This window comes from Panthera tigris, chromosome C2 (assembly GCF_018350195.1).
Source record: "Panthera tigris isolate Pti1 chromosome C2, P.tigris_Pti1_mat1.1, whole genome shotgun sequence".
Lineage (NCBI taxonomy): Eukaryota > Metazoa > Chordata > Mammalia > Carnivora > Felidae > Panthera > Panthera tigris.
In genome coordinates, this window is record NC_056668.1 from 149,329,304 (window position 1) to 149,355,779 (window position 26,476).

Sequence of the window (26,476 nt, forward strand, 5' to 3'; positions counted from 1 at the left end):
GAGCCAGACCCGCCACCCGCGCGCCCGGGCGCCGGCTGTCCTCCCGCCCCGACTCCGCGGCTCCGCGCCCCAGCGGGCGACCAGCTCCTCGGGGACGCCGAGTCCGCACCGCACTCCGCGTGGGTCTGCGAGCGGGTTGTGACGCTGGCCGGCAGTAATTAACCTCCTACTGAATTCCTGGCCCCATTCTCCGCCCATCGGCTACCGGACTGCGCCCTGAGACCTCCAAGCCCGGCTCTGACTGTCCCCGTTCTGATCCCGGCGCCACCACCTATATCCACTGAATGGCCTGTGCGAGGTACTGAAACTCTGTGCCTCCGTTTCTCAGTTGAGAATGGCAGGAGTTTCGAACTCATGAACTCAGCGCATTGAGTGTGTCAACTCATGCAACTTCTGGTTCTCACGGTCAGTCCGAGTGAGCGCTTGCACTGTTGTTGATGGCATTATTATTATTCCTGCCTATTGTTGCCACTTTTCCTAGAACACACGCCCATATCTCTCCAGTCCAGATTGAATAATAGTCACAGCAGCAGCGCTTCCTATCGGCCAGGCATTATGCAGGTAGTTTTGAGCTGGAGTTCTGTGTATCAACCTGCCTACCGTTTCTTTCTACTTGGCTAATCCACAAGCACCTAAAATCCAAAATGTTCCAGACTGATCTTGTCATTCTTCCCTCACCCTCCTGTTCCACCTTCCAGGGGTGCCCTGTCCCTTTCGCCCCACAAACTGCACTGTAACCGAACTGAGTTCATTCCTTGGTGAGTTACAGGTAGACTATACCAGGTGGGTTTGTCACACAAAGGCAACTTTATTTGCGGCAAAAAAGGAGATTACGGGGGAAGAACTTTTCACACATTGGATTGGCAAATTGTAAGATATCAGGAATTCAAGATTGTCAGGCAGGAATGCCCGCACTCACTCTTGATAGAAGTCAAAATTGACAGAGCAAGTCTGAATTGGTAGAACCTCCAGGAAGAGTGATTCAAAAACACTTGCATTCTTCAACTCCGCAAGCGCACTGACTGGTAATGTGCCCCAAATAAACAATGACATGTACAGAAGGACGTGCGTACAAGGATAGTCACGGATGTACTATTTATAACAGAAAAAAATTGGCACCATTCTTAAGGTCTATCAATAGAGATCAAATAAACCTCCGCAATGAACTTCAATAGGTCACACGAACATTCACACCAGGAACTATTATGCAGAAGATAACTAGGTAGATTAATAGGGGCTGAGTAGATAAGATCTCCAGACGTATGAAGGGGAAAAACTTGCAGAATATGCAGTGTAAGATCTGTGTTTGAAACATGAAAACTATATCATGTAGATTATAAATGCATGGAAAATGTCTGCAAGGACATACACAGTGGTTCCTTTGCAAGATACCATAGTTGTTAGTGGAGATAATCAAAGGGCCCTTTCAATTCTAATGTAAATGTTATTAATGGTGTAATGTATTCATGGTTTATTCTGGACACACACACACACACACACAAAATTCAGCTAGCTGGCGGACCTACAGGTAACCTTAATAACTTGGGCACTAAAAATACACAGAATTTCATCCAAGAGCTGAGAGGTAAAGAAACATGTGAATTAGAGAAAATAGAGCTCAAGACAAATTCCTGTGGGTTGCCACAGTTGGGAGATGCTAACTGCCTAGAAACTGGAGGCTGTAGGGGGCAGAGGCTCTCTGAAAAGCAAACTATCCAACTGCCTTACTTTACCTAGAGGACCGGGTTACATCTGTCTCATTTGATCCTTGCCACAGTGTTGTATAAAGCAGGTTATCAGGGTCCCTGTTTTTCAGAGGAGGCTCATGGGAAGTGCAAGAATGGGCTAGGGCTGCATGACAGGATTTAAGCTTGGATCGGACTCTGAAATCAATATTCTCTCCGAATGCCATCCTCCCTAATAAGGCAACTGGACAAGTGTGCAATTCTCTATCATCAGAGTGGACTATTATGTACCTGTGTATTTTAGTAACTTCCTGATCTCCCCTTCCATCCTGCTCTCCCTCTCGCTCTCTTCCTCTGGAGTCTGGACTAGGCTGCCAGATGGATTTTCCCAAGGATTACAACCCAGCTAAAAAATATTATTTGCACACCTCCACCCTCCCCGCCCCCCCGCTCCCCATTGTACTTTCCTACTCCTTTTCAAGTGCCTTATACCTCAGTCACTTCCCTGCAGGTTCCCTAGACTGAATTTCCAAGTTCTGCTGTTCCCTATTGCACTCTTCTCTAGGTGCAGCGCAAAACTGCCTCCACCCTGAAGCGTTCTCAACCTCTCAGCCTTAAACTCATCCTCTGAGCACCTCATGGATTGGAGGTGAAGGGCCATCCAAATCAAGATCTGACAGAAGCACTCTCCCCTCTCCTCCATGGACAATTTCAAACCTGCATTCTCTGCAAATCTACATTCCCTCATCCCTTTCTGCGCATGTCACCTTGCTTTCAGACTCCAGAGAAATTCAGAGATCAGAGACACCCTTGATTTCCTGACAGCAAAACTACAGATTTAGCTCCTAAATCCACTTTTTCTTTTTCCTCTTCAAAGGATGTATAACTTCTTAATCCCTCCTCCTTTAGGCTCCGTTCTGTCTTTTCTCAAAAACTGATTCCTTTCCAACTAGCTGCTTTTCCAGAAGCATTCAAACGTGTCCATCACTCCAACTACAAAATCAAAACCTCCAAACTCTACGTAACGTTTCTTCACTCACTGCCTTCTCCCTCTCACGTTGACAATCCCAACGTTCTGTGGCTTCCACGTCCCCTTCCTGGCTTCCCACCTCTGATCATTCCTTCCCAATCTTTCTCTATTCGTCTCCTTCCCGAGGGCATCTTGAGTGACTGCTTACATACCCACGAACCCCAAATCTGTCCTTAAGAGCTGTGTCATTAACTACCACCGCTCCTATGAACCAGTCACTGGGCTGTCCAATCACCATTTACTTCCCTACTCCATGAAGCACACCGCATAGGAGGAAACTGGGCTTGATAAGGAACATGCCTGAACCACAAAGCACTTAAGTGACAGAGCCAGGATCTGAATGCAGGTTGTCAGCATCCTGGTTTTATCTACCAGACTATCAGGTTAAGTCTGTGTAGTACCTACCCTGTGAATAACCTTGCTCCAGCTTTTCCTTCCACAGGCAATGAGCCAAAGTACAAACCAGAAAACCTTAGCACATTTGGCTCTTACTTTCCTTCCAGCCCAATCCATGAAGGCCTCCTACATGGCACTACAGCTACTTGGTTTGTACCAGTCAAGGTGAGGAATACTGCCGCATCTGTACCACACCTTTGACCTTCCCAGTAAACGTTCCCTTAAGATTCAGTCCAACGTGACCTAAATCTGAGGGATCACTCCATTGGAAAACACTCAATGGCCTGTTGCACTCCTCATGGATCAAACGCTAACCTGCCATTTTGTTCTGGGGTCTTTAGCCAGTCCACCACATTCTTGACTTTCCTACCACCCTTCTTATACCAGCTTTCTTTCAGGTTCCAGCTGAAGATCCCCACTTACCTAGATAACTCCCCACCCCTCAGGAAAGGACAGGTAACCCTAAACTGCCTGTATTTCCCTTATCTACTCTTCACCATTTGCCTATTAGTATCACCAAACAAGAGTTTTGTCCTCATTAATCCCAGCGAGGCTCCAAAGCCAGCTTCTGGTTAGAAAATGATAGGGAACCAGAGAAACTTTAACCATCATCCCTTGAATGGTAACATTAACAATCCTATCAATCTGCACCATAATCCTGACCCTAGCAACAGACTTTATGTCATAGATCAAGTACACTTGCCAGCGTGTCAAAAAGAACCTTTATTACGGATTTATAATAGCCTCTTATGCTTTTATGCTTTCTTGCCCGATGCCTTCGGAGCAGGTGCTTTCTGGGCTGGAGCTTTCTGACCCTTCTGAGCCTTTGGAGGTGCTGCCTTCTGGCCTGCAGCTTTTGGGGCAGGAACCTTCTGGGCTGGAGCCTTCTTGCCCGCAGCGGCCATCTTTTTTGCTGGAACTTTGGCAGCAGCTGCTGCAGCAGCACCCTTAGCAGCAGGTGCTTTTTTGGGAGAAGCTTTCAGGAGAGCTGCTTTCTGTAGCTTCCTAACTTCCAGCTTGATTATTCTGTTCCTCTGAAAAATTTCAACATAAATTATTTACCACACATGCACACAAAACCCATTTTTTCCATCCTGTATATGTAGGACGTATACGCACAGAAAGCAAGCCTTATGTCTAAGACCCCTATGAATTCAACTCTGGTCTACCAAGCTTGGGCAACCTGAATTACCGACTTTAGGGTTAGAATATAAAAATCTTGGGCGCCTGGGTGGCCCAGTCGGTTAAGCATCTGACTTCGGCTCAGGTCACGATCTCCCGGTTTGAGAGTTTGAGCTCCGCATCGGGCTCTGTGCTGAGAGCTCAGAGCCTGGAGCCTGCTTCAGATTGTATCTCCCCCTCTCTCTGCCCCTCCCATGCTCATGTTCTGTCTCTCACTAATAAATAAATGTTAAAAAAAAATTTAGAATACAAAAATCTGATAACAATTTTAAAACTTACCATTTTCTTTGCCTTCATGACTTTGTAACGGTCAAAATCTGTCATCTTGGCTTTCTGTGAAAAAGGAAGTAAATAGATGACCGCTCACACCACCCACCACTCCTCCATAAAAGAAAAGGTCACAATTCAAGTAGCCCTAAGTCATTACCCTTTCTCTGGCTTCAATCTTCTTGGCCCATCTTGTGGCTGCCCATTTCGTATTGATATCTGCCTTCTGCCAGGCTTGTCGGACATATTTCTGGCGAGCACTACAAAGAGCCGAGACCAGATTAAGGAATCAACTTTGAAGCCACACAGACCCAAAGACAGCTCTGAGCCTTCTGAATGCACAATTTATACCCTGTTAAGTTAAACAGCATAAGCAAAACAAGCCAAAAGCACCCTTCCCACTCATTCATCACACTTCCAGCTGTAGTTGTCTCCAAAGACCACATACCACTTGGCACACTAGGTCTTTTACCCACTTGAATGTTGTCCACTAAACCAGGATGTCCTATTTATTTTTAAAGTAAGCTCTAGTCCAACATGGGGCTTGGGCTCACAACTCCAAAATCAAGAGGTCCCATGCTCTACTGAGCCAGCCAGGTACCCCTCAAACATACAATTTTCATAATAATAATAAAAAAAGCAAACCGATCTTTCTGGATATAAAATTACCTCTGATCTTGTATATACCATCACTCTGGTGCAGTGGATATATAGAAAGCAATTTCCTTTTCATAAAGAATGAGATAAAGCTAATCCTTAGGCCTAATGTTTATTCTGTACAATAATGCTTAAAGATAGGCGGCCAAACAACAAAAAATCTAATTATAATAATTTTGAAGTTTTGTTCAAATACTTGAAGTATCAAAACCCTGCATGCTTAATAAACCAGCAGTACACGTGACAGCACACGTTCCATGCAATCAACCGTCACTGCAGTCGAAATAACTTTAGAGTAACACATCACAGTGTTTTAACTTCCATAATCTATATCATGTCAAGAAAAAAAAAATCACTATTGATATCTTCTATTTCCTCTAAATAGCTGGAAACAGAATCGCTTTGTTGGCTGTCAAAAAGAAATGAGGTAGGTTAAATACTTAGTAATTGACACACACTAAAAGCTGAACTAATGACAGCTAGTACTGGAAGAGACAAAAATTAGTTTTTGCTTTTTAAGCTAAAGGTGACTACAATATGTCTGGGAGACCAGAATTCCCCCGGGTGGTATTTGTCGTGTAAATCCTGAAAGGAAGCAAGAAAAAGATGGCAAACCTGGATAAAGACAAAGCCAGAGAACTAGCAGGGTGGGTGGAAAAAAAAATCAAAAAGGAAACAACGGCCATTCCTTTCTATACTGAAAACCCCACTTCTGAATTGTTCTTTCTCTTCAACACTGTATGCTACATTCTCAAGAAAACAAAATGGCAAAATGTTTTCTGAATTAGATGAAGCAAACTTTTACTAGTATAAACAAAGTTGGGAGAGTGGTGTTGACTGGCATGTAGTTACCTGTGAGGAAACTTGAGGATGAAGTCAGTGAGCTGCATGCATTTGAAAGGCATCGCCTGCCTCCTTACCTGAGTGCAAGGTCCATCAACCAAAGCCTAGAACACATAAGATCAAAAATCTCAGTGCAAAACATAATAGTACCCCAAACAAGGATTCGCAAACTTTGGTCACTTAGTTCATGGTTCTCAAATACCAAAAGCATACAAGGGCTTTCCGTGTGCCTGGCTCTGTTCTACACCCACTTTATGCATAGGAACTCCTTTAAACCCCACCAACTGTTTCAGCCCACAATCAGTCAAAAGGTCTGGCCAGTTTAAGTGGCAGAGTAACACTCAAACCCAAGAACCTCTGGCCAATCCAAGCCTGTGCATGAAACCCCCACTTGGCACTGCGTGTTTCCTCAATGGTAAATTAAAGCCACAGCCTGTCCCATTCCTATCTCCAGAGGGCCATTGGGAAAATTACCATTGCCATCATACTGCAGATCAGTCACTGGCATGTGAAGTTGTGCTACTTTTCCTTACACTTACCCTGTTTTGATCAATAACATCTACAATCGCTACCAGCTTCCCGGCATGAGGCCCAAAGGAGACGTAGGCCACCCGGCCAACCTCCACGAAACGCCTGAACACCTAAAATCGAGGGGGAGGGAGATGGAAAGACTTACTGAAATTGAAAACACTCGTCAGTTTATAAGGCTTTGCAGTCCAAAAGCAATAGAAGTTAAGGCAAAAAAGAACGTTTGGCAAACACGCCCAAGTGCCATAAGACGACCTGATGAATGGACAAAACACGCAGAGGCGGCGGCGCCAAAGTCCGGTTCCCGCGGGCTGGAGCTCCAAGCACGTGGGGTCTGCACAGCCCTAGGCCGGCTGGGCCCCGGCAGACCCCGGGCCGCTCCAGCTTTCCAGCTCTGGCGGCTACCGCGCGCACGCGAGGCCCGGGCGTGCCGGGCCTGCAAGGCCTTCCACGCGCTCTTCGGCCGGGCGCCTCGCAAGCTCCGAAACTCCGTGCCCCACCCGCCTCGGGACCCTCACCCCAGGCTACCTAAGTCCCGCTGGACATCGTCCCACGCCTTCCTTCCCCCTCCGAGGCGGAGGTGGAGCGGCATGGCCGCCACACCGGGAGGCCGCAACGGCAATACTCACCATGTTGGCGGCGTTCAGCGAGAAGGAAGAAGGGCCGCCCGACCGGGCGGATGTGTAGAAGCCGCCCCGCCCCTGCGATTAACGAGCCGCCGACGCGAGCACTGATTGGTTAGGGTCGTACGTGCATACGCGCACGCATGCTCACTGGGAAAACATGGCGGAGCTGGTTCGAGCCTTCTTGCATTTTGGCTGACCGGAGCAGTGGTGTATGGTGAGGCAGCCTGGTTAGTGGCAGGACGGTCATCTAGTAGGACTTTAGAATGAAGAGCACAGAAGCTGTGACTTTCATTATAATTGTGTCCGCATTCCATTTGGCTTCTTTTAACATTCTTCCATTTTTCTTCCGTTTCTCCTAAGTACCCCGGATTTTTGTCTAAATGTTGTTACTCATGGCTTAGTACTAGTTTTGTTTTGTTTTGTTTTGTTTTTTCCTCTAAGTGATCCCAGCAATTCTGTTACCTTTTGTTTTATTTGTTTTTTTTTTTTTTTTTTTTTTTTAAGTAGGCTCCATGGTGGAGCTTAGATTCACAATCCTGAGATGGAGAGGCACATGCTTTACTGACTGAGCCAGCCAGGCGTCCCTTAACCTTTTATTTTAAAGTTAATTCAGGCTTAACAGGAAAGTTGCAAAACAGTACAAATAATTCCCCAGTTTCACTTAAGTTCCCCAAATGTTAACATTATGTTTGCTTTACTGTTCTGTCATTTACTTCTAAACCCATTTGAGAGGATGTTAGACATGATGTACTATTTCCTAAAAAACGAAGACATTATCTTACATAATCAGTGCAATCAAACTTAGGAAAATAATATTAAGCCTATCGTTTATTCTGCAGTCCTTATTAAAGTGTTAGCAGTCGTCCCACTTATGTCCTTTAGAGCAAATAATTTTTTTTTTTCCTGGTTCATGATCTAATGGAGGATCACAAGTTGGAAGCTGTCACGTTTAGTGTTTTAAAATCTGTAATAGTTCTAAGCCTGTCTTTCATAATACATTTTAATATACAGGCCAGGGGCGCCTGGGTGGCTCAGTCAGTCTAACTTCAGACTCCGATTTCGGCTCAGGTCATGATCTCATGTTGGTGGGATCAAACCCCGCATCAGGCTGTGCACTTCCACCGCAGAGCCTGCTTGGGATTCTCTCCTCTCTCTGCCCCCCCCCCCCAAATAAATAAATCAACATTTTTAAAAAAGGTCTTCAGGGGCACCTGGGTGGCTCAGTCAGTTAAGCATCCAACTCTTGGTTTTGGTCCAGGTCATGATCTCACAGTTCTCGAGTTGGAGCCCCACATCAGGCTCTGTGCTGACAGTATGGAGTCTGCTTGGAATTTTCTGTCTCCTTTCTCTGCTCCTCCCCAACTCTCATAATGCTCTCGCTCACTCTCTCAAAATAAATAAATAAACTTTATTATTTTATTTTTATTTACATTTAAGTTAGTTAACATACAATGTAGTCTTGGCTTCAGGAGTAGAACCCAGTGATTCATCTCTTACATGACACCCAGTGCTCATCCTTCCTTAAAGTGCCCTTCTTGGGGCGCCTGGGTGGCTCAGTCGGTTAAGCGGCCGGCTTTGGCTCAGGTCACGATCTCGCGGTCCGTGAGTTTGAGCCCCGCGTCGGGCTCTGTGCTGACAGCTCAGAGCCTGGAGCCTGTTTCAGATTCTGTGTCTCCCTCTCTCTGACCTTACCCCGTTCATGCTTTGTCTCTCTGTGTCTCAAAAATAAATAAACGTTAAAAAAAATTTTTTTTTTTTTTTAAAGTCTTTAAAATACAGGCTAGTTGTTTTGGAGAATGTCTCTCAATATGGACTTGTAGTCAGATTCCGATCATGCATTTTTGGCAGAAATGCTGTGCCACTTGAGGCAGAATGTCAGAATACATGCATAGGATATCTCTTTGTCTAAATATGCAGTGTTACCTTTCATTGCTGGATTAAGGTGGTCATTGTACTGGCAATTCCCAAATATCTTTCAGTCCTTTCCTCTAAACTCTATGCCAGTATCTTCCAGGACTGCACTACCAGCCTAAGTGACCTGCTCTCTCCATTGCCTCCCTTAATCTATTCTCTGCTCATCAGTCAGAGGGATCCTTAAAAAAAAAAAAAAAAAAAAAAAAAATAAGATTATATCACTTCGTTGTTAAAACACTTCAGTGGCTTGGCTTTCTATAGTATTTAAAATAAAACCTAAACTCCTTACTCTGGCCTACAAGGTCCCGCATCATATGCGCCTATATTCAAACACACCTGTGCCAACCCTCCTTTCCCATCTTCATTGTGTTTCAGCTGCGCTGGTCTTTTTTTTTTTTTTTTTTTTTCAACGTTTTTAATTTATTTTTGGGACAGAGAGAGACAGAGCATGAACGGGGGAGGGGCAGAGAGAGAGGGAGACACAGAATCGGAAGCAGGCTCCAGGCTCCGAGCCATCAGCCCAGAGCCTGACGCGGGGCTCGAACTCACGGACCGCGAGATCGTGACCTGGCTGAAGTCGGACGCTTAACCGACTGCGCCACCCAGGCGCCCCTCAGCTGCGCTGGTCTTAACAGGCCAAGTTCTCTCCTGGTCTGTGAGTTTTGCACATAGTGACTCCCTGCCAGGGATGCTCTTCCCTCTGTTCCCACTCAATGCATGGCAGTGCCAACTCATCTCTTGTATTTCTTTCTAGATCGTTCTTCTGAGAGACTAAACCTATCACATAAAAAGACAGGTTAGTGCCCTTCCTCTTTTTCTAGCTCAATTTTATGTTTTCCTCAGAACCATTATCACAATTGCAATTGTTGACTTATTTTTCTGTCCATGTAGGTTGTAGTTTTGCACCAGGTGCGATAAGTTCCATGAGAGCAGGACTTTGGCCATTTTTTTCTTTGTACAGTAGGCTCAATAAATGGGTAGTGAATGAATTAGTCTTTAGGCCTTGGTAATTTGCTTTATAATTTACAAAGCAAAAGGCATGAGTAAGAAAGTTCATAGCACATTTTTGTTAGTAGCCCCAAACTGGAAACTATTGAAAGGTCATAAATAAGAGAATGGATCAAAGTTGCTAGCAATGGACAGCAACTACAAGAACAATATGGATGAATTTACATATGGCACCAAGTGAAATAAGGTGGATACAAAGAGCGTATGGTATATGATTTAATTTATATACAATTCAAAATAGTAAACAGGCAATCTATTGTTGTCGGAAGTAATGATCATGTTTACCCTTGGTGCAGGCAGTAGTGACTGGGGATGGGGTGGGGAAGAGAGGCTTCTGAGCTGTGGGTGATGTTTCTTCATCTGGGTGTTGGTTACACCAGTGTGTTCAGCTTGTGAAAACTCAAATCTTATGACTTGTGCATTTATTTTCCCCAAATGTATGTTCCCTGGCTCTACAACTAGAGTATCTGATTTGCGGGCCTAGCGAGGGGTAAGAACCTGCATTTAAAAACGAGCTCCCCAACGGGTGCACTGAAACACGCCTGGAGAAACACTTTAGTTTTCTCTACAGTTACTGAATTATTTTCCTAATTTCATTATCTGATTATGTCACTCCTGTTTAAAGTGCTTCCAATGTTTCTTTTTATCCCCTATTCTGCAGGATGAAGTCCAAACTCCCTAACCTGGCATTCACGGCCTCCCACAATCTCACCCCAACCCCTTCCTAGCTTCTTCCCTCTGGCAATTCTGCGTCCCTCACCCCAAATCCCGTTGTAGCTACAAGTCTGGCGGCCATTCATGCAGCTGTGCCCCCTCTTCCTGGAATAGGATCCCCACTCTCCCTTAAGAACGACAGCACGTCCTTAAAGAAAGCATCTCAGTGAGTAGAGAAAGGGTTAACAGTAGGCAGGGATACATAGGTACCCTCCAGAGGTTGATTGCAGCGGCCGTCCTACTCCTTGCGTCCACCGTGCCCCCAGCCCCTGGCTGCAGATGCGAGTGGGAGGCTATAACTGCGGACGGGTTTTGGGGGGGAAAAAAAAAGATAAACGATTCCAGACCTGCCCATGCTAGGTGCCATGAATAGAGTTTCACAGACTTTTATCCAGTTCCTGATAAGGTCCCAATAAAAAGTCAGAGACAAAAGTCCTTGGCGGCAACCCAGCTGGGACCCCTCTCCTTCTCAAGAGCTTTGTACTTTCGCTCAATAAATTCTATCGCTTTGCTCAACTCTCTCCTGTCCGGGAGATTCTTTCTTCTACTCTGTGAGACAAGGACCAGGGTCTCTCTCACCCACCTGTAACGTCAAGATCCCTTCCCAAGCAACCCCAAGGCGGTTTTCAGATTTCTTCGAAGCTCCATTAGAATGCGTAGGCAACTCTCCAAGCAAACTTTGTGTACCTCGCCGGGTCACTAGCGTCCTGGGAGGAGGAAGATCTTTAACAGCCGAGACTTCAGAAACCAAGTTACCAAATCAAACACACGTGAGGGGTGGCTGGCCACGCCCCTTCCGGGACACCTAACAGGCTCGTCCAATCACCGGGAGGAAGGGCAACTCCTGGACCACGCCAGGGATGCGCTCAGTAGTTCCTTTGGCTCCTCCCTGCGGGGCCACGCCCCCGCCGTACGCCGTCCTGCCCGTCCAATCACCGAGAGGAAGGGCGAGCCGCAGCCCGCACCGGTAACCCACGTGGCAGTCCGCGGGCACTCTTGGCTGGTGTTTCGCGTGGGATGTGTGGGAAGCTGTGTCCGCTTCAAGCTGCGCCTTGCGCTTGCTTGTGGGAAGAGGTCAATGTGAGGGGCAGGGCAGGCGCCCTTCGGGTGCCTGCAGGGGAGCGCCGAGCCTGGGAGTAGCGCTTGGTCCCAGCTTCGGCTGGGAGACGCGGGGGACGGCAGCAGCACGCCGACTTCCCCTTAGAGTCCCTGCGGGTGTCGGCACGGCCAGCTGTCCACCTGTAACCAGCTGCTCCCCAGAGTGCCTGTCAGCTTCAGCTGAGTAGGTGTGTCTCGTTTGTTTCTTTCAGTCACGGGGGGTGGAAGCGTCAGTTCAGTCAAGTTTGTCGATGTCCCCAAAGAGAAATCTAAGCCTGTTCAAGATGTGAACCAAAAGCTACCCAGAACCGGGTAACCTTTCCGAGATGTGAACCGATCCCAGTTACGACCAAACCGGCACGGTAGTCATGTGTATGCCTGCCTGGCATAATATATTTAGGAGTGAAAAAAAAAAAAAAAAGCGCACGTTACAACTGTTATCAAAATTTTCATGTTAGGAGCCCCGAAGCTGAGCAAGACAGTGTCTCAGCCCAATCAACCAAAACCCACCGGGAATAAACCTGTAGTCCTACAAAATCAGGTATGTTGATTCATCGTAATGAGGGAGACTGCACATCACAAACATCATGGGGCATTTAACCAAATAAAGTTACAGGATTGGAGGGAGATGTGAAGTTTAGATGAATGGAAATGGAACACTGTTTTGATAGACTCAAAGCAAAGCAGGACTGTGTTAAGGGAACAATATCGGTCCTAGACAGCAAAATGGACCCAAGGTCCTGTTTCTTTGAGAGTGTTGTCCAGAAACCCCTTTTCTGCGGCTTTGCACCTGGATGGCAAATTGAAGCTATTTCATTCTTGCTGATAAAACTTCAAACACCGAAGTTTCTGAGAGTCTTTGATTTTAGAGAACAAAGTTTCTCCGTAAGTAAGAAAGCAGCAGTCAAAGAAGGTTATTGGGGCTCCCGGGTGGCTCAGTTGGTTAAGCATCCGACTTTGCCTCAGGTTGTGATCTCACTGTTCTGGTGGTGGAGCCCCTCATGGGGCTCTTTGCTGACAGCTGGGAGCCTGGAGACTGCTTTGGATTCTGTGTCTCCTCTCTCTGCCTCTCCCCTGTTCAAGCTCTGTCTCTGTCTCTGTCTCTCAAAACTAAACATTAAAAACAAGAAGGTTATTATGACACTTTATGGATGTAGCATTGGTTGCAGAAATATTTTTTCTTTTTAACTTTATAGCTGTCTTTTTTTTTTTTTTTTTTAAGTAGTCTCCGTGCCCAGTGTGAAGTCCAACATGGGGCTTAAACTCGCAGGCCTGAGATCAAGAACTGAGCTGGGATCAACAGTCGGACACTTAACCAACTGAGCCATCCAGGCACCCCTAGCTGTCTTTATTTGTATCTGCTTTTTCTGCCCGAAGGAAGAGCCATGCAGGTTTTACTTCCTCACTCAGAGCTAATTTTTTTTTTTTTTTGATTGTGAGCGGGGAAGGGGCAGAGAGAAGGCGGGGGACAGAGGATCTGAAGCGGGCTCTCTGAGAGCCCAATTCAGGACTCAAACTAAAAAACCATGAGATCATGACCCGGTCTGAAGCTGGATGCTTAACTGACTGCACCACCCAGGCTCCCCAGTCAGAGCGAATTTTTACTTCACAGACATGCTGATGATAGCTATAGGAGGAAAGAACTTTGAAGGTTTTTTTATCAATGGGGAAGTTTTAGATCTTTTATGTTGTAAAGCAGGAGGTACACTCACAAACCACATATTCTGGGATGAGAAAGATGTCCATAGGGAGGAAGACAATGGCCTATTAAATCCCGGGGACCGGAGTAAGAGCAAATGAAGGTTATTTTAGCAACCCATTGGTTGCTCATTTCCAGCTTCAAGTTCCCTAAGAGATGATGGACCCTGGAATGGATCGGACTCTTGGGCTGTAGCACCCAGCTCCTTCAGCAGTCCAGGTTTGTCCAATACTCCAGAGGCCTGGATCGAGTATTTTGTGGTCTGTTTTTTGTATTTAGCAACCAAAGAGGTAGTGTTGGTTTCTGTGCTTTTCAAAGATTGGTCCAAGAAAATGCTTGGAAAACATAGCAGATGTAAGGAACACAGCAAGGCCACAGCAAAGGTGGAGGCTTCTGTTGCCTTTGAGTATAAGAAGCTGTTGACAGCAAGAAGTTGTCATGCCCTAAAGTAGATCATTAAACTCTTTGTTCTCAGTGGAAGACAGAATATTCCACTGCATGGAGGGCTCACTAACACCAAGATTATATATGCCTTCTCATATTATATTACCGAACCGGACCCAATGTTAAAAGAAGATGTTACCTGTGCACTCTGGGAACTGCTGAACAAATGCAGAGTGAACTGGTCAAGCTAATAGGCCCCTAAATCCAGAACAAGTTCCAGGAACAGGGAAAAGCAGCTACCTTCCTCAGTGTAATCATAGATGAGAGCACCGGCATTTCTTTCAAAGGAAGTCTCCCCTTCTTGGTGTGCTATTTTCACCAGGGTGCAGAAGTTAAGGTGGAACTTTGTGAAGATCGAATTGATTTTGTAGAGGCTGTTGACATGACAGAGAGTCCCCTGCAGACGACAGCAGTCTGGGGTTTATCAGAGGAACTCCTGTGGGGTTTCATTTGCCAGAGGGTGGTCATCCCATCGATGGCCAGCTGGCGACGGTTTGTGACAGCTCTCCCACGGTCTTTTTCTTACCTCTTAAGATGAGGGAGTTGGTTTCGCTATTATTTGGTCCTGTGCAGTGGAACCAGTTACCAAGGTTCTAGATACTGTGGGCAAAGTCACAGATGGCTAAAGGCATTCTCGGAGCACTTCACCACTAGGCTGGGTCTGCGGCAGGCATTCCTGAATGAGTAGGGGGAATCCCTGGGAGGAGGAGGAGGAGGGGGAGGAGGGGGAGGAGGAGGAGGAGGAGGAGGAGGAGGAGGAGGAGGAGGAGGAGGAGGAGGAGGAGGGAGACAGAAGCATCAGAGAAAAATGCCAGCTGGGGCAGACTGAGCATCTGAGCCTTTTCACAGCTAAGTGTACAATCACCATCAAAGTTTCTTCGGAAATAGGCACCTACAGGGGTGCTGAAAGACCTTTTTTATTCTTTTTTTAAATGTTTACTTATTTTTGAGAGAGAGCACAGCGCGGAGGGGTGGGGGAGGCAGAGAAAGAGGGAGACAGAGGATCCGAAGCAGGCTCTGTGCTGACAGCAGAGAGCCCGATGTAGGGCTCACACTCACGAACTGTCAGGTCACAACCTGAGCCGAAGTCTGTGGGGTCGAGACCTGAGCCGGACTGAGCCACCCAGGCGGTCCAAGACTTTTTTTTTTATTCTATCAGCACGTTCAACTTTACGGTGATGACACTGTGTGTTGAGTACATCCTTTCATATACCGAGTCCTTGCCTCAGGACATTCAGCAGGCTGATACTGCACGTAACATTTGAACCTCATTTCCTACCCCTGTATCAGTACAGCTGTCTCTAGCCTGGCCACTATGCCTCTTCATGTACACCCTGCAGCAGAAGAGAATCTGAACCTTACAAGGCACTCTGGCAGGGAGCAAAGGCTTGCCTGGGTTGGCTCTGACATGAATTCCTCAGGACAGCCGCTAGGCATCGGGTCTTGGATGACTTTGACGCATACACACACACAGACAAGAGTGGTTGGGATGCCATCTGAGTTGCTGAGCTTATAACTGGTACTTGGAACTTGGCCCAGGGAAAATGCATCTGCTGAACATAATTTTGGGTTTTGCTATTTGATTTATATGATTGTTTTTAAAAGGCTTTCCAGTGTAATGGACCTTGTACTAGAGGAGGTGAATCTTGTGAACCTTTAATGCAGTCAGGTTGAGGGACAATTTCATAAGAGGCAAGCAGGGGTGCTCAATATATTTAAATCTTAATCACTGTGGTTCAGTAAAGAAATTAGAATTCATGAGGAGTTCTTAAAGGCAAGTGGCTTTGTACATTTTCTTTCCCTGCTATTATTGGATTAAAACTTTGCAGAGAGGAGTGCCCGGGGGTGGCTCAGTTGGTTGAGCATCTGACTCTTGATTTTGGCTCAGGTCATGATCTCAAAGTTCATGGGTTTGAGCCCTGGATTGGGCCCTGCGCTGATAATGCAGAGCCTGCTTGGGATTCTCTCTGTCTTTCTCTGCCCTCCCCTGTGCATGCTCTCTCTCTCAATAAATAAATAAACATTAAAAAAACTTTGCAGAGAAATTCTGGGTAGAAACCCAAGTACACTTTTTTTTTTTTTTGAGACAGAGAGAGAGAGAGAGACTGCATGTGACTGGGAGAGGGGCAGAGAGAGGGAGACAGAATCCCAAGCAGGCTCTGCACCACCATCACAGAGCCTGATGCAAGGCTGGAACTCACAAACCTCGAGATCATGACCCGAGCCTAACGCTCAACCAACTGAGCCACCCTGGCACCCCGCACATTTTTCTTTCTAAGCAACAATATCTACTATAGAATCATTAGTACAGTCAAGGAATCCTTTTATAGGACCCGAGGCAAGGGAAAGGGAGGAAAAGGGGACCTTCAGAGAGTGAAAAAAGACGTACTTGATGAGGAGTGTGCCTGGGTGCCTGGCAGAGCAGCAGTGGGGTTTGCGGGAAGAAACACGGGCTGTTGAGTCAGCCCTGGGTTCACATATCCCGTGTCCCTCTCTGGCTGTGTGACGTTGGTTGCATTACTTAACCTTTTAATCTCCTTTCTTGTCTGAAATCAAGGTGTTTTGTTGTTGTTGTTGTTGTTGTTGTTTATAAATAGACTCCACACCCAATCTGGGGCTTGCACTCATGACCCTGAGATTACGAGTCCCTCTACCAACTGAGGCAGCCAGGTGCCCCTGAAATCGAGGTTTAAAAGCTCTCTGGGGGCGCCTGGGTGGCTCAGTCAGTTAAGCGTCCGACTTCAGCTCAGGTCATGATCTCACGGTCCGTGAGTTCGAGCCCCGCGTCGGGCTCTGTGCTGACGGCTCAGAGCCTGGAGCCTGCTTTGGATTCTGTGTCTCCCTCTCTCTCTGCTCCCCCCAACTCGTGCTCTGTCTCTCTCTGTCTCTCAAAAATGAATAAACATTAAAATTTTTTTTTTATTTTTTAATATATGAAATTTACTGTCAAATTGGTTTCCATACAACACCCAGTGCTCATCCCAAAAGGTGCCCTCCTCAATACCCATCACCCACCCTGCCCTCCCTCCCACCCCCCATCAACCCTCAGTTTGTTCTCAGTTTTTAACAGTCTCTTATGCTTTGGCTCTCTCCCACTCTAACCTCTTTTTTTTTTTTTTTTTTTTTTCCTTCCCCTCCCCCATGGGTTTCTGTTACGTTTCTCAGGATCCACATAAGAGTGAAACCATATGGTATCTGTCTTTCTCTGTATGGCTTATTTCACTTAGCATCACACTCTCCAGTTCCATCCACATTGCTACAAAAGGCCATATTTCATTTTTTCTCATTGCCACGTAGTATTCCATTGTGTATATAAACCACAATTTCTTTATCCATTCATCAGTTGATGGACATAAAAAATTTTTTTAAAAAAAGGAAAGAAAAAAAAATCTCTCTGTATTTCCCTAAACATTGCTGGTAGTTTGAACTGGGATAGAAGTTGTGACAAATATCTTGTAAATTATAAGTTTGTATATGTGGTTAACTACCCTGGTGCTAAGAGATTTGTAGTGAGACTGTCATCCATTGATTCACTTATTTAGCAAACTAGCACATACACATAATGATTATAGCTCTCATTTGTTGATTACACAGCGCCAAGCCCTGTGCTAAGTAAGGCCCTGTGGTCAATAAGACAGTCTCTGCCCTCAAAGACCTGTAGCCTGGGACAGCTCTTCTCTCATGAAACTGCCCTCTCGCAGCTCAGTGCTGCAGGCTGGGATGAGTTCACCGGGCAGGACTGGGCTCCATAGCCTGGGGCAGCCTCTTTCTCAGAAGAGTTGGATCTGGTTTGTTCTCACCTCTGTGCTCCTTTGGGAACAGGGGAGGGCTCTTCCTCTGGGGGCACCGACGGAGCTCTGGAAGAATGGTACAGAAGCAGCACCCTCCGCGATGGCTGTGCTGGAACCCACTGATGCTCCTTTATCGCCTGTAGAATGAGTTTGCCTCAGGAAGGTCGGGCTGTCTGCTTGGGGAAAGGGTGGCGGACACGTAGGAAGTTTGTGGGGAGAGCCGGCGGGTTGGTTGGGATCCCAGGGTGAGGTTGATGCTCCTGCACCAGTGGACAGAGTCATTTCTGAACGAGTAAAGGGACAGAGAAGATAGAATGGCCTTTAGCTCCGGGAAAAGTACTTATGGTGTCTTAGCTGGCTTGAGACTTGATACTTCAATGCTTTAGGTTTCTTTATCCTACTGTATCTCCTCAATGATGTTCCCAGGAGGTGGGGAAATGACAGGGAGGTGATGGTCAACTTTATGTGTGAACTTTGCTAGGCTACAGACCCTCGTTATTTATTAATCCAGGCGTTGCTATGAAGGTTTGCAGATGTGAGTAAAGCCCATAATCAGAGTTTTTAAGTGAAGGAGGTTATTCTAGATAATCTTGGTGAGCCTGACTAAATCAGTTGAAAGACCTTAAGAGCAGAGCCAGGCCTCCCTGAGCAAGAAGAAATTCCGCATGTAATCTTTGCACGTGCTATGTCCTGAGCTTAGAATGACCTTTCACCAGGTGTTCAGATGGCTGACTCCTTTACTTGTGGACGGAAGCATTAGCTCAGGCCTCGGCTTCCGGCCCGCCCTTCCTGACAGCCTGCCCCGTGGATTTCAGACTTACCTTCAGCCCCCGTGATCACACAAGCCAATTTCTTGGAAAAACTGTACCTTGACGTGTATCTCCTACTGGTTCTCTTTCTCTGCCTAAACCCTGAAGGATTCTTGAGACATACCCACAGATTCATTATCTCACCTAAACAAAAATGCAAAGCAGTTTCCTGATATCATCAAACGTTCAGAACTCTAATTGTCACATTCTTTTATAATACTAAAAATATTTTTGAATGAGCGATTTTTTTCAGCATCTTTAGTTAGGGAGAGAAAAAGCAAACACCGCCTTCGAAGGATTTTCTCTGTGGCTCCAGCAGAGGGCCTCAGGTCTCATGTGTTTCCAAAGGAAAGAGGTTGGTCTGGCTTCTCCTATAACCTCAGTCACGCCGCAGCCCAGCCCTTAGCACAGAGTAGTCTTTTGGAAAATTTATGATGAATGAATGAATGAATGAATGAATGAATGAATAAGTGGGCGAAACAAATACTTTTTAAACTTGAATTCATTGGCTATCCTCCGTGCCAGGCACTGGCTATGTGCTAAATTTTCTCTTTTCTTATAACCATCCCATGAGGTATAGGTATTATCCTTATTTTATATATGAAGGAATCAAGGCTCAAAGAAGTTTAAAGGCTTTATGAAGATCATAGAGGTAGAAAATCTTTGAGTTAACCTAGATTTACAATTTTTATTTTTTTAATGTCACGTAAGACAATAGAAAGTATATAAACGGCTGATGAGGCACCTGGGTGGCTCAGTCGGTTGAGCGTCTGACTCTCTATTTTGGCTCAGGTCATGATCCCAGGGTCATGGGACTGAGCCCTGAGTCGGACTCTGTGCTGAGCATGGAGCCTGCTTACGATCCTCTCTCTCTTCCTCTGCCCCTCTCCCCAGCTCACGCTCTCTCTAAAATTAAGTAAATAAATAAGTAAATAAATGTATACAAATGGTTGAGTAAAGGTAATACGTGTAGCTACTGGCCAGTTATAGAACATCACCGTCACCCCAGAAGTCCCATTGTTATGGGCCAAATGTTTGTATCCCCCAATATTCAGATATTGAAGCCCTAACCCCAACCATGATGGCATCTGAAAATGCCTTTAAGAGGTAATGCCTTTAATACCTAAGAGGTAATGTCTTTAATACCTAAGAGGTAATGCCTTTAATGCCTAAAATACCTAAAATACCTTTAAGAGGTAATTAGGGTTAGATGAGGCTATGAGGGTGGGGCCCTCGTGATGGGATTGGTGCCCTTAAAATAAAAGATACCAGAGAGCTCAGTGTCTTTCTCCCCCCAACACAAGCACAGAGGAAAGGCCAAGTGTAGCCTCAGTAAGAAGATGGGCTGTCTACAAGCCAGAAAGTGGGCTCTGACCAGGAACTGAATTAGAAGGCACTTTGGTCTTGGGCTTCCTGGCTTCCAGAACTGTGAGAAAATAAATGTGTATTGTTTAAGCTACCTAGTCTCTGGTATTTTGTTATGGCGGCCCTAGCAGACTAAGACACTCATTTATCCCCTTCCAAAGTTAAGAGTAATAATTTCCTTGATTTCCTTGAGAGTTACCTTCTGTGTTTTTGTCTGCTTTTGAACTTTGTATAAATGGAATTATACTATATATTTTTTTTGTGACTTGCTTTTGACCCTCAAAGTTATCTTAGCAAGATCCATCCATATATTTGCATATATTTGCAGTTCTTCTGTTTCCATGCTTTATGGTATTTTCTAGTACAGATACATCACAATATACCCTTCCATTTTGTGGAATAGGCATCTTGGCCGCTGGTAAAAACATTCCTAGGCATGTAGCCTGGTGTACCTTAGAACACGTATGTCTAAGGTCTATACCTTGCACTAGAATTTTTGGGTCATTCAGTACGCATATTTTCAACTTTAATAGACAAACCAGAATGGTCGCATTAAATCACATCCCCACCAGCCGTGCCTGAGAGTTCAGTTGCTCCCCACTCACCAACATTTAGCGTTGTCAGAGTTTTTAATTTTGTCAAACGGTGGGTGTATTGTGTTAATTCATGGGAGTTTGTTTTAATGTTTATTGATTTATTTTGACAGAGAGAGAGGGAGAGAGAATGGGTGGGGAGGGGCAGAGAGAGAGGAGAGAAAGAATCCCAAGCAGCTTCTGCACTGTCAGCACAGAGCCCAACTCAGGCTTCATCTCACTGATCTCACAAACCTTGAGATCATGACCCGAGCCGAAATCAAGAGTTGGACGCTCAACTAACTGAGCCACCCAGGCGCCCCAGTTCATCATAGTTTTAATTTGCGTTGCCCTGATCTGTGCATGAGGTTGAGCACCTCTTCATATTTATTGGACAGTTAGATTTCTCCTTTTGTAAAATGGCTTTTCGAGCCTTTTGCCCATTCAGGAAAATTGGATCATTTGCCTTTTTTTTCAGTGAAACTTAAGAATTCTCCATGAAATTTGGAAACTGGTCCTTTACCAGTTATATATGTTGCAAATAACTCCTTCCACTCTGTGGCTTGTCTTTTCACTTTTACAATGGTGTTTTTTGAGGGACAGAATTTCTTAATTTTAATGTGATCAAATGTATACATATCCTCTTACGGTTAATGCATTCTGTATAATGCTAAATAAACCCTTCACTTACTCAAGATCTTAAAAATTTTCTCGTTTCTGTTCTAAAACCTTTGTAAGTCAACCTTTCACACTTGGGTCTTTAACCAGCCTGCAAATAATTTTTGAAAATGGTATGAGGAAGGGGTCGAATTTCCTTTTCTCTGCATATGGAAATCCAATTGACTCCCATCTTTTTCACTGCTCTGCCATGACACCTCTGTCATAAGTCAAGTGTCTGTATGTGAATGAGTATGTTGGACTACAGCATTCTAAAGTCAGACTCCTATCTGCCATGTGACGCTGCCTTTCCCTGTGACAGGAAATGTGGCAGAAATAATGGGTTTTAGACTCAACCAGACCAGAATCTCAACTCAGTCTCCACCTCCCAAAACACTTACTAGCTGCGTGATGTTGGATGTTATTTTACCTCTGAGCCCATGCCTTTCCTACGTGGTTATTCTAAAGAGTAGACACAATTTGTGATACCTAATCACTTTCAAATACATTTGGGGGCCCTTGGGTGGCTCAGTCGGTTAAGCGTCCGACTTCGGCTCAGGTCATTATCTCGCGGTCCGTGAGTTCGAGCCCCGCGTCGGGCTCTGTGCTGACAGCTCAGAGCCTGGAGCCTGTTTCAGATTCTGTGTCTCCCTCTCTCTCTCTGCCCCTCCCCCGCTCACGCTCTGTCTGTCTCTGAGAAATGAATAAACCTTTAAAAAATTTTTTTAAAAAGTACATTTGAAATTTTCACTTGTTTTGGTTGGAGTCGTGGGGCCTGGGTTCTGTAGTATTAATTTTCTATTGCTGTGTCACGAATTTCCATAAACATAGTAGCCTCAAGCCACACCTATGTATTACCTCCCGGTTCCATAAGTCAAAAGTCCCCTGGGTTCTCCTTTTAGGGCCCTCAAAAGGCTGAAATCGACGTGTCAATCTGGTGGAACTCTTAACCGGAAGTTCTGGGGAAATATCTAATTTCTAATGCTATCTATCTAATTTCTATCTAATATCTAAAACTTCCAAGTCTATGCAGTTGCCGGTGGAACAGTTACTTGGAGTTGTAGGCCTGAGGCCCCTGCTTTCCTGCAGGCTGTCAGCCAAGGGTTGCTGTTAGTTTCCAGAGGCTGCTCTCGGGTTCTCTCACACCTGACCTCCTCTGTCTTCATGTCAGCAACAGCACATCAAATCCTTCTCGTGCTTTGAATCTCTCTGACTTCTGGAGCAAATCCCCTGCCTTTAAAGAGTTCATGTGAGGAGAAAACGCCTACCTGGATAATCTCTCCGTTTTTAGGTTAACTGATTAGTGATTACATCTGCAAATCCCTTTGCCAGGTAACGACGTAATCTCCGGAGTACCACCAGAGGGCAAGGTGATGGGGGCCATGTGAGGCTTCTGCTTACCACAGTTCTTACTAGATAGGTTGTTACCTGTACTGCAGATTTCATGATGGTCCATCTGGTAAGAATTCTTTGATGCATGTCAGAAAGCCCAAAACACCTCATCAGCGTGTTCCAAAGCCAGAAACATTGCTCTCATGAAACCTTGGCCCTCTTCCCTGCACAGACATATCTGTTTTTTTCTTGCAAAATCTTGGTGATTTGGATGCTATTTTCATCTGATATCTCTAAACTTTATTGTCCACCCTTCAGTCGTTTATGGAAATGACATCAATCAACAAATATGTTGAGTATAGTACATCCTTGGCACGTATCTAAATCCAAGCTCACGCCTGGCAAGGTGTTAGGCCCATCGTAAGTGGTTTTTGGATGTGTGTTGAATGAAGGAGGGAGTGATAAAGGGTGGGATTTGCCGTTCCGTAGCCTACTGTCTATTTTAGAAATAAGCCATGTGCACACATAAGATCAAGAATATAAACATTCACCTAACTAGTTTTTAAAAGGTGATCCAGGAGATAGATCACGTGTGTGTGTGTGTGTGTGTGTGTGTGTGTGTGTGTGTGTGTGTAGAGAAAGCTTTGTGGAAGAAGCAGAGCTAGAATTAGGCCTTGAGAAATATGCATTATTTGGACAGTTGGGGAGATGAACCACAGGCCAGGTGGGGCAAAGGTGGGGCACAGGCAAAGGTGCACTTTAGGAAGGGAGCAGCCATTCTGGGTAGGCGTCAAGAACTGAGTGACGGATGGGGCGCCTGGGTGGCGCAGTCGGTTAAGCGTCCGGCTTCAGCCAGGTCACGATCTCACGGTCCAGGTCACGATCTCACGGTCCGTGAGTTTGAGCCCCGCGTCGGGCTCTGGGCTGATGGCTCGGAGCCTGGAGCCTGTTTCCGATTCTGTGTCTCCCTCTCTCTCTGTGCCTCCCCCGTTCATGCTCTGTCTCTCTCTGTCCCAAAAATAAAATAAATGTTGAAAAAAAAAAAAAATTAAAAAAAAAAAAAAAAAAAAAAAAAAAAAAAAAAAGAACTGAGTGACGGGTTCTAACTTCCCCACTTTTGAGTGTCAAATAAGGTACAGAAACGTGTGACTCAAATATCTCAAGGAGCCAACGGCTTTTATCAAAGGGAAGCACTTTGACTTCTCGCGAATGAAGGTGACATTAAGGCATAATCTTCTTAGCTCAGGAAAGTCTATTCTTAAGCAAATTTTCCTCACTTTAAGAACTTCCTCTCATAAATGCCACCTTGGGTCCTTAGGAGAAAACAAAATACTGTTTGCAAGGTCACACACACGCTGCCAATAAAGAGTCCTTTATTCCACATGCAGCTAACAAACAACAATCTGGAATAACGTTGATTTTCAGTTTGTAGCCACTCGCTGGATTCTTTCTCATCCTCTATCGGAAGGAGATGTCCCTGCGGTCTCCTCTCCTTTCCCCAAAGTGAAGAAGGACGATGCTATCGCACAGAGGCCTGCCATCCAGGAAGGCGGTAAGCAAGGGGATCTTGGGACAGCGGCAAGTGCCCGTGCCGGAATGGCGTATTGTAGCATACACACCATGACCCAGTGAGAAAACAGCCCGAAGCGAAAGCCTAGCAAAGGCAAAAAGATCTGGAACATGGTAGCCTCGCTAGGAGTAAATGTTTTATAGGAGGACACAGCAACGTGAAGGGGAGGTGAGAATGAAGACACACACGGGCTGCAATCTACCAACCGGAGCCCTGAATGGGACTCCCACTGCGGTATCCTGGGAGACCTTCCGTGCGTCTCTGTCCTTTGGGTTCTGCCTGAATGACAGGGCCTGGCCATGGCCACTGTCCTCGGGGGAATGGAGTCTTCTCCCCCAGATGCTATTATGCTAGTAGACTGAGGGAGCTCAATGCTTATGGGATTGCTACGTTTTAGTTAAGAATCAACTGGAGGAAACCATAAAGCGTGTGAAATGCTATATGGTCAAATATCTATCTGTGTCAAATGCTTCATGGGTGCCTGCCAGCTTCCAAACTTGCCGGGAGGAATATGGCGTTTCTGTGAAAGGAGAAATGCAAACCGAGCCCTGAGGTCAATTCTTCAACATTAAACTGTCATAGTCTCAATTCACTGTTCCTCTAGGGCACTTGGAATAAAGAGCCTGACTTTGATGGCCTGTCTCTCCTCTGTTCCCCAGTAGGTCAACAATTGCGTGGTAGGGTCTTTGGAGGAATAAACAGTTGAGAGACTCCCCAAGAGGTGCTTTGGCATAAATTAGTTATCGGAGAGGCACGTAACCTAGGTATTTGACTTGAGTCGCATCTCCCGAAGATGGACATTTCGCCCGCGTTGTCTGTTGCTACCCAGGCTGGTTCCGGGCAGCCCTCAGGCTCCAGGAGCTGCTTCAGGAGGCTCACTCAGAATCCACTGTGTGGTCGAAGGCATGCTGGGAGCGCCTCTGCTTCCCGGATGAAGCGCACAGGTACACGAGGAACGTCAGACACAGCAAGGCCACTGCCGTGAAGAAGGCGAGGGTGCCCACAAAGGCAGGTGGGTCCATGGGCAGGCGGATCAGGGGGCTTTCGGCTGGGATCTGGTTGGTCAGGCTAAGCATGTAGCCCAAAGACCAGGCTATGCTGCTGTTCCCCACCTGTATGATAGAAAGATGGCTTCGTTCTCAGGACGGGGCTCGAGGCAGAAGTTACACACATACACCACTGTCATCCTCGTGAACCGCCCACCCGAAGCTGTGGCCTAGGGTCAAGGGACTTGCCCAAGTTCAGACACTGCAGAGACTGGGCTAGAACGCAGGTCACTGAGACCACAAAGGCTCAGGGCCCTACCCTCTCTGCACCGTGGAGAAAAGCCGTCAGCATCCTCCCAGCCTCGTCACAGCCAAGTGGAATGTCGGCACAGTTAATAACAGCAAGAGTTTTTCTACTGTTGGGTCCACAAGTGTCTGTGGCTAAAGAAAGAGGGTAATGAGCAGCTTACATAAATCTAGAACCAGTTTCTAAGCCCAGGGGGTCAGTTTAAACAAGCAGCACAGACTCTGGCCATTTCTTACATTAGTTCCATCAGTTTTCATTTCCATGTCTTCAGGCTGTTTTATTAGATACAAAAAAAGTCTAGAATTTACAGTCTTCAGAATGGACTCTGAATCATTATGTTGGAATCCTCTGTATCTTGAATGATCCTCTTAAAGACTATTTGGTCAGATATTACAGAGCTCCACTGAAATTTGAAACAGTCAGTTCCACCCCTTTTCTTGGGGTAGTGTTTGCCTGATAGTTAAAGAAAACTTTTTAACTTTGAATCTTTCCATGTCCTTATGCTTAACGCCTAAGGGTTTTTCTTACAAACAACATATGCTTGATTTTTAAAAATCTGATCTGACAATATCTGTCTTTTCACCGGTAGGTTTAGTCCATTTATAATTATTTTGGTTATTGATATATTTGGGCTTCCGTCTAATGTCTTAGTTTTAAATTTTCAATCAGTGCTATTTTCCTATATTTATTTTTTCCATTCTTGCCTTAAAAATGTTATATATCTAAAGGCCTCCTTTACAAGATGAGCATTTTAGGCCACTGTTATGACCCCTTACCCTGCTCCCTTCACAATGGATATTAGCTATACTTGAATTTTGGGTTGTTATGGATGGTTTCTTCTCTTTTACTTTTCTGTGATGTAAGTTTTCTTTTTTTAAAAAAACTTCAAGGCACCATATCACTTATTCTGACTGCCTATATTTTTATAACATCCTCCTGGATTTATTTCTCTCCGTATTTATTTCCTCCACAAATATTTTGGATGTCTTTGTGTGG

The 26,476-nt window shown here is 45.6% G+C and overlaps 2 protein-coding genes and 1 long non-coding RNA gene across 4 annotated transcripts in view; 1 reads left to right on the plus strand and 2 right to left on the minus strand.

Moving 5' to 3' along the window:
- Positions 1–3,814: 3,814 nt before the first annotated feature.
- Positions 3,815–7,283, minus strand: RPL14 (ribosomal protein L14). The gene is made up of 6 exons (NM_001290594.1): positions 7,218–7,283; positions 6,600–6,701; positions 6,070–6,164; positions 4,721–4,820; positions 4,573–4,626; positions 3,815–4,145 (listed from the first exon to the last, which is right to left on the minus strand). The coding sequence occupies exons 1-6, from the start codon at positions 7,218–7,220 to the stop codon at positions 3,867–3,869; spliced, it is 633 nt and encodes a 210-aa protein (NP_001277523.1). The 5' UTR covers positions 7,221–7,283; the 3' UTR covers positions 3,815–3,866.
- Positions 7,284–7,368: 85 nt separating this feature from the next.
- LOC107179537 lies at positions 7,369–11,352 on the plus strand. The gene is made up of 3 exons (XR_001510180.2): positions 7,369–7,428; positions 9,883–9,924; positions 10,798–11,352. It is a non-coding gene; the product is annotated as an uncharacterized LOC107179537 (long non-coding RNA).
- A 6,117-nt stretch (positions 11,353–17,469) lies between these two features.
- The window catches only part of ENTPD3 (ectonucleoside triphosphate diphosphohydrolase 3), a 44,657-nt gene continuing 35,650 nt past the window's right edge, over positions 17,470–26,476 (minus strand). The window contains exon 11 of one of the 2 annotated variants that reach the window (XM_042956428.1): positions 17,470–18,166. In XM_042956428.1, the coding sequence (XP_042812362.1) occupies positions 18,161–18,166 (6 nt within the window). In that variant the 3' untranslated portion in view covers positions 17,470–18,160. Of the gene's footprint in view, positions 18,167–23,973; positions 25,300–26,476 lie in introns of those variants that run through there. The other variant, XM_042956427.1, reaches the window with a different exon arrangement.